Below are 8,050 nucleotides of genomic sequence, written 5' to 3' on the forward strand. Positions count from 1 at the left end.
AGCAGAGATGCTCAGTTATTTCTGTTCTACCTGAAAATGGTGAATTATTTCGTCATTAATGTTTATTTTATGTCATGGTGTTTTACTTGTTCCTGTTGTAATTGAAAAACAGAAAAGTGTTTTCAAGTTCTTTTTTTGAGGGGAGGAGTAAAATACAGCTAGAATAGAATGGAAGCCAAGTATTTCTATTAATTCACATTGATAAAAGCATAAATCTAGAAAACTCTTTCCAAATCATGGACTCTGAAATCTGCTCCCTTTTTGATCCTACAGTGGTCGCATTTCTTTGTTGAGTAGGATACAACAAATAAACAGGCCCTACCTGGGGGTGAGTTTGATTTAATGCATATGGTCTTTGAGTAACAGTATTATTTATCTTTCAGCAACCAACCCTATCGGATATGACGATGTATGAAATGAATTTTTCCCTTCTGGTTGAAGATATGCTGCAAAACATCGACCAGCCACAATATAGGCAAATTATTGTAGAGGTCTGTGACCAACAATTAATGAAGTTTTATAATATGCATGAGTGTGTTACAGCCTGAAGGAAAAAAAAATAACCCAGACTCAAATATCTGAAGAATTAGCAATTTAAATATAAACACTTGCTTCAGTGGTTTCTCCATAGATTGTTTATGATTAAACAGGTTCCTGTTAACATATTCAGAATATATCAAGTTCTAAATGTTCTTCTCCTCTACAAAATATTAATGACAGTGCCAATACAAGTAGGTCACAGGAGGTAAAACTAATAAGGAGTAATTCCAAAGTATCTTTCTTTCAAGTCCCTAGCCCATGCCTTTTCCTAACAATTTTCTAGGTCTAGCCAAAACTGCTCTAAAATAATCCGTTTGCCCTCCAAAGGATTCTTCTTTCCATTTTTGCTGAGGCTGCTCTAATAAGTTGTTTTATATTAAAGAATCAAATAACTTCCCATTTCCTCATGTTCCTGTGCCAAACAGTAAAGCAAGAGGCTGTTTAAACTCCCTCCCCACCACTGCACATAATGTTTGCTTTTGCAACAGACCAAGAGCACCTGTACCATTGGTAGCTGACAGTGGTGCTGTCAGCAGCACTCACTGTTAGTCCCCAGGTCTGTGCCCCTGGTGCTTGAGTATTGCTCCACAGGAAAATCAAATCCCTCTCCCTTTTGGCTCACAACTAATGGTCAGGCTGGTTGTTGGAACATCCCCAAATTTTGCTAAAAGAGACCAAAATTACCAAACCCAACATGGCCAGTACAGACTCCGCTGCCCACTTGTAGGTATTTCAACTAGGCCACTTGTCATGCTCACCTTCCTATTTTAAACCTCTTTCAGGTGTAAGAAATGTAAACTCTGAAGACCTGAGACTTTATTGATGTTTATGGACCTTGGTTTTTATAAACTTTGTCAGAGTATGACATATAATCTATAATTATGCCTCAAAATACCAAATGCTGAGGTTCAGCGTTTGCTGCTTTTCGCCCTCTCCATTGTTTGAGGACCAGCATTTGTGCAGCCACACAGTGAACTGAATAAAATGGAAAATAACTTCTCTGGCTCCCAGCCAAGTTAGATGTTATTGTCAATCATTTACACAGTGCCCTTAACTAGGTAGTCACCAGCAATTGTAACCTTTCATGAAAGCCTGCTTTTCCAGTGATTCTTTTATCAAAGTCAGAATTCTATTATCTGTGCACTATTACCTGTGCCATTATTAAATGGCTTCCTGCTTCAAAGAGGCATATGCAATTACCAGCGGTGCTATTATGTAACCTGAATTTTAAAAAATCAAATTTAAGGTCTTACAGTCTTTTTCTGCCTTCTAGTTGCTGATGGTTATATCTGTTATTTTGGAGAGAAATCCTGAGCTAGGTTTCCAGGACAAAGTGGACTTAGACAAAGTGGTGCAGGAAGCATTTCGTGACTTTCAGAAAGATCAGAACAGTCCAAAGGGAGCTGAAAATCAAGTGAGTAAAATATTGCTGTCTTACAGAATTTACCATTCTTACTGAAGTTATAAATGCTAATTCTGTGCAGTTCAGAGTAAAGAACAATTGATAGGAGTTCAGAATGGAACATAAATAAGAAATTAGTATACCCAAGTGCTGCCTAAGCCTGCAAAGAGCCTATAAAGCAGAGATGAAAGAGGTACACTTTGTTGCTGAATTGTAAATTCAAAATTTTAGGGCAGGGAAAACACATAGCTCTGAAATGAGAGTCTGTGTAAAGCTGGGAAAGTTGCTTATTAAAGGGGACAGAATTCATTAAGAGGGACACTAGAACAGAGAAGAGTTAAAAATAAGAAAACAAAAAACCTAAAGCTCAGCATGGAGTGTGGATTTAAGATCTTATGTACACAGATACTGAGAAAAATTTAGTAACCAAAGAACTCTTATTGACTATATTAATGTAAGAACTTGAAGTACAAAACTGTTCTTAGTTACTGATTTTTGGGCTGGAGTTGCATTCATGACCTAGCAAGTTTTTGATGTCTAAGGGTTAAAATTCAAATGAATGGATAAATGCTCCTAATATTTACTTCACTAGAAGTGTAGGGTTTATGCTTTGGAGACCTCCAAATATACTACAGGTTTTGGTGCCTCAAAGCTCTGAAATTCTGTAATAAAGCCAAGTTTATTGAACTGGTTAAAGGAGGAAATAGGAATAAAGCAGTGGGACAAGTCCCTGTGCTGCTGAGGATGATCTTCCTCGCTCTGTCTGGCATTTTATTGTGCCCAATGTATTCAAAAATATCTGTGCTAGCTCTGAAGAATTATTGATTCATAACATTGACATGCAACAGCACTTCCTCTTGCTGAATTTAGCTCCTTTAAAAGATGAGGAAGGATATGCTCCTTAGGAATTCTTTCAAGTGTTTCAGTGTTCACTCTTTTGCCACTAGTTTTTTGTAATAAGGTTTGAAAGCAAGCCACATATCCAGCCTGAGCAACATGTCACTTTGCATAATACCTTTGCTTATGCAAGAACACAATTTTCTTGAAATTACAATTCTTTTGGCCCATTTTGGAGGGTAATGACTCTGTGGCCATAACAAAATCACAGATCATCCACACAAAGGGCTACTAAGTGCCAGCTCCACACTGGATCTCTGACTTCTTGTGACAATCTGCAAATCCCCAATAGCTATAAACAAAGAAAGATTCCATGCAAATCCCAGTTTTACTGGTGCTGCCCTAGCCTCCATTGAAGTGATGGATTTTTTTTCCCAAGGCCAGATCTACTTAGAATGATGCCTTTTTGACTCTTAGAAAGAAATCCCTATTTATAGTTGTGAATAGTATGTTTAAGGTTGTTAAATTCCAGCTCCTTACATGTAAATTTTCTGGAATCTGCCTCTCCATATTCCCAGGTGAATGCTTGCTGGCAGCTAACTGTATCCTATTTAGGATTGTTCTTATGATGTTCTGTCTCAAAGTTTCCTAAAAAACACTACTATAAACTCCTAATTTGTCTGAACTGTGGTCTTTTATAAAACCGACTTGCAAATACTTTGATACTTGCTAGTTCCCTGTTAACATGTAATAAATGTCAAAAGTATTTACTCCAGTAATTTCAAACACACCTTAAAACTTCAGCAGTCTAATATTTGCACCACACAGTCTCCGCCCTTGATTTAATAAAAGTAACCAGTTTCCTGAATTAAAGTGTTGAGCCTTTATATAGCAGCTAATATATAATTTGAGAATAAGCAGATGTTTTAACATCATTAACTGTGAAAAACAGGTGTTGAGTGAAGGACACCTATTTTGGTGAACTGATTAATGAGTTAGTTCATGTGATACCTGTGGTTTGGATCTTGGATTTTTTTCCTTCTGAATAAATCTTCAGTCAGTGTTACATCTCCATGTACACCCAAGGCTCTGGCTCACACTTGTACTGTGGCAGCACAGTGAGGTCCCACAGTCAGCATCCAGCTGCATGTTTTAGGAGAGCAGTTGTTCTCTGACAGCTATGACATTTTAAACAAATATTAAGAAGGTGGTATCTGTATAGTCCTGGAAAACTCAGTGAAGAAATAGATGCAGTAAATCATAGTAATCTGTTCTGTACATGCTAAGGTAAGTGTATGTGAGAGATTTCTGAACATTGAGCAGAATTGTTTTGTAGCTTTAGACTCCGAAAAACCACGTTTGCGTTTCTGACATATTTGTGATGTTCCTCTTGCAACCCTGTGTTTGGCTGCTTTCCATAGTCAGCACTAATGGCAGCATCTTCTCCTTGTCCTGCAGAATGACATGACTGCTTTCTACAACACCCACCCACTTGGGAAGAAGGGAACGTGCAGCTACTTGAGTAAAGCTGTGATCACCTTATTGCTGGAAGGGGAAATGAAACCAAGCAATGATGATCCCTGTACCATCAGCTGAAGCTTTGAAACACAAAAAGGATTTGTTGCTTTACTTAGTGTTCTGTGTATTTTTCAAGCATATATTAAAATACTGTTTTGAAGAGTAACCCTGGCTAGCAATACAAATGCATATTATCCTTTGCTGGAAGAAGTGCCATTAAAGATACCAAGTGCCACCTAATTTTTTCCTTTCTCAACTATGCAGCATGTAACTGAGCACATGAAGTTAGTGCGATGATAATTGATTAAGTTGAATAAGAATGTATTTATGATCTTAAATTATGCACTTAATGTAGCTGGTTAACTTCAAAAGAAAAGCAGTTTTTGTCTTTATACCTCTATTTATTTATAATTACAAACAACTTTATTGTAAATTCTAAATGAAATTCAGAAAATGCCATAATTAACATGCATACCAGTCAGTATGGAAATACAAACATTGGATTATTTTCTTACTATTTTACACATGAATTGTAGGTGAAGGTTAAAGAGCTGTTATTCATTCAAGGTTTTCTGAATCAGTTAAATGGACAGCATTCTTTTAAAGTGTTTTTTTTTTAATTTACCAATTGGTAACTTGATATACAGGTTTCATCCTAATAGAGCAACTTTTTATCTCTAGCAATACATATCATTGCAGTTTCCCAACTGTAGATTAAACATCTGTAAGTTAACAAGGGAAATGTATTGTAACAAGATAAAAGTTTGAATTAAAAAAAAGGGCAAACAAGCTGTATTTAAAATTAACATCAATGAAGAAATAAGTTTCTATTACATATGCTATCTTTGCATTAAAAAATTCAAAATACACTTATTTATCTCCTAAATGTGTGAAAATACTGTTCGCAATATGCTTTATTTTGGTGAAAATAATAAAAAGCAAATGCTTGTAAAAAGACCCTGTCAATAAAAATACTTTAAGTGACATGCAAAGAGACTCCTGTTGACTTTAGTGGCAACTTTTGACCTCCTAGTTAATGATGACCAGTGCCAGCTCATCTGTGAATCAGTTGTTGCCATATTGATGTCAAAGGCAGGTAGTTTAACTTAGAGAGAGAGGGGCAAAGTTGATGGAGTCACAGTCCGGGCACAAGAGGATTTATTTGAATACTCTTGGGCAGTGGTTAGTACTGCCCTGATGTGCAGAACCTCCTCAGAATTCACAGCATCAAGCCTTCTCAAACCATAATGGCACTAAACCCTTAACAAATCTTCTATCAAGTGCTGTGGAGAATGAATAAGGTTGAAAAAGCTGATTTTGGGCTATTAGAGTATTTGATCCTGCTGCTCTTCCTTGCTGTAATACATTTATCATTCAGAGCATGGTGGAGAGGTGGCAGGGGGGACAGGGAGGAAGATGCAGGAGAGGCAGCCCCTGTTGCTCAGTGCTGGGAGCAGCCCTGCAGTGTCAGCCCCGAGGAGCAGCTGCTGCCTGCGGGGCTGTCACGACTGGGGCTCAGCGAGGAGGTCACAGTTCACCAGCACACTCTGTCACCAGCAGTGCAAAGTACTGAATGAGCCACTAGCTTAAACAGCAATCCAACATATCCTCCAATTTTTTACTTCATTACTGTCCTAGGAGTTATCAACTGCAGTAAATTCCACTTGCCCTTTTTTTTTTTTAAGTATTGCTTGCAGCTCTGGAGCTGGGCATGGCTCAGTGATTACACGGGTAGGAAACACATCTATTTCTAGAGGTTTTAAAAATATTATTTGAAATTGATGTATATCTTGCCATACAAATATACAACATAACTCTTGTCTACAAACTGTAAATCCTGTTGAAAGGAAACAGTCCTTTATCTACAAAACCTACAGATTACTCCAGGAGCACTGGAGTTTCTTACACAGTGGCTCTAATTTTGGCTTTACAGTTGCTTGTGATTTAAAATGTTAATGCACTTTAATTCTTACCACTTCTTGCTACTTCTCTTTTGCTCTTACTCTATTAATACCTCAGTTACTCGTAAGCCTCGGATTTGCTGATCTTGGTCTGACCTTTATAACTGCAAATGAATGAAAATGCCAGTCACTACTTTTCCTTATTCAAACTTGGAATGAAAATCCATGCAAGCTATTCTTGTTTTCCTTTATAGCCTTGAAAACATAATGAAATTGTGGTTCGACAATTTTTCAGCTTCTACAAAATAAGGATAGATTAGAAGATGAAGATACCAAAATCCAACAGTCCTCATTCTCTGAAAAAGGTTCTTGAGTCTGGAAGGACAATACCATTAATTTTTCTCTTGGTGAAGTAGGAACAAGGCAGGAGCTTGACACAAATGGCCCTCTCATAGCTTGCCTATAAAATTATAGTTTTATAAGATAAGACGAGATGATTGGAATAGAAACAACAATTTCTACTGAACGATTTTCTACGTTATACAGTGTTTGAAATCACAGAGGAAAGAGAAGCTTTTATGAGAATAAAGAGGGCAGCAGAAAATAGAAGGTAAACTAGATGTTTTTTAAACAGCCATAGGTCAAGTAATGTGTGGTTAGTATTTTAATAAACTTGGTCCTAATTTCTTTGAAAACATTCTGCCTCAAAAAGGCAAGGAAAGAGATGTATTTGGGGTTGCAAATTAATAACTGGAGGTGCAACAGTCAATACAGTGCCCTGTGTACTGACAAGAGCTGCTGGCAATAGTTTCTCCAGCCATTAAAGAAATAAGTCCCAAAGGGTTCAATGTTGGTTCACACCATTCAGTTCCTTATTATACACATTCACACTGCTCCAAAACTTGAAAAACCATTCTGCTTTCAAGGGGAAGTAGGATCCATTAAAACAATGGGAAAACAGTAGTTGGAAAAGGTTAAAGTTTATCTATTGAGTAAAAGCAGGTTGTTTTTTTTTTTCCAGGTTCCTCTATCAGATGCTCTTGAGAAGAAGACCAAACTATTTCAGCTGAGCAAATCACAGAAAAAAAAAATCCCTTTTTCCTCTGCCATTAGAAAGAGGGGAAATACCAACTTGCAGTGACAACTCTTGGTGTAAAGACACATAAACCCACCCCCCCTCTTCACCCCCAAACTCGGTCACCTTCAGATTTGTCAAAACCATTGTCTTCACACTGTGGGTTACTGTGACAGTTAATAGGTGTCATGTTCAGAGCACATCAGACATTTCAAACTGCTCTAGTCCTCGGCAGAATTCAGAAGGTAAGAAGTTGACACATGCAGTTCAAGGCTTTCTTGGCATTTTTGCTGTTTGCTTTTTTGCTTCCCTCCATATGACTTTTCAGCCTTACTTTGCTTACAGATCAGTTTGTGCAACTGACACAGAAAAGAAACACAAAAAAATAGACAACCAGGTTAATAATAAATAAATCTCTGAGAAATCCTTTTCATTACTTGCTAATGCACCATAGCAGAAAACATAGTAGGAGATCCTGATTTGAACAGGTTTTTGTTGGATCAATCCAAACGTGGTGCTGTCACAACACTCATGGGGCATTTTTCTGAATAATGTTTTGTCATCAAGGTCTATCAGCAAGCAGTGTCTGATGACAGCAATGTTAGGGTTAATATGATAATATCACAGAGAAATCACAGAATATTTTGAGTTGGAAGGGACCCACAAGGATCAGAGTCCACAAGGATCAACTCTTAAGTGAATGGCCCATACAGGGATCAAACCCAGGACCTTGGTGTAATTAGCACTGTGATCTAACCTAATGTCAGGGTCATCATT

At 37.5% G+C, this 8,050-nt stretch overlaps 1 protein-coding gene across 5 annotated transcripts in view; it reads left to right on the plus strand.

Moving 5' to 3' along the window:
* Positions 1–4,910, plus strand: part of PHKB (phosphorylase kinase regulatory subunit beta) — a 67,852-nt gene extending 62,942 nt beyond the window's left edge. For all 5 annotated transcript variants that reach the window (XM_032701547.1, XM_032701543.1, XM_032701545.1 and 2 more), the window contains 3 exons: positions 384–491; positions 1,814–1,954; positions 4,238–4,910. In XM_032701547.1, the coding sequence (XP_032557438.1) occupies positions 384–491; positions 1,814–1,954; positions 4,238–4,375 (387 nt within the window). In that variant the 3' untranslated portion in view covers positions 4,376–4,910. The remainder of the gene's footprint in view (positions 1–383; positions 492–1,813; positions 1,955–4,237) is intronic.
* The last annotated feature ends 3,140 nt before the right edge of the window (positions 4,911–8,050 follow it).

This window comes from Chiroxiphia lanceolata, chromosome 13 (assembly GCF_009829145.1).
Source record: "Chiroxiphia lanceolata isolate bChiLan1 chromosome 13, bChiLan1.pri, whole genome shotgun sequence".
NCBI lineage: Eukaryota > Metazoa > Chordata > Aves > Passeriformes > Pipridae > Chiroxiphia > Chiroxiphia lanceolata.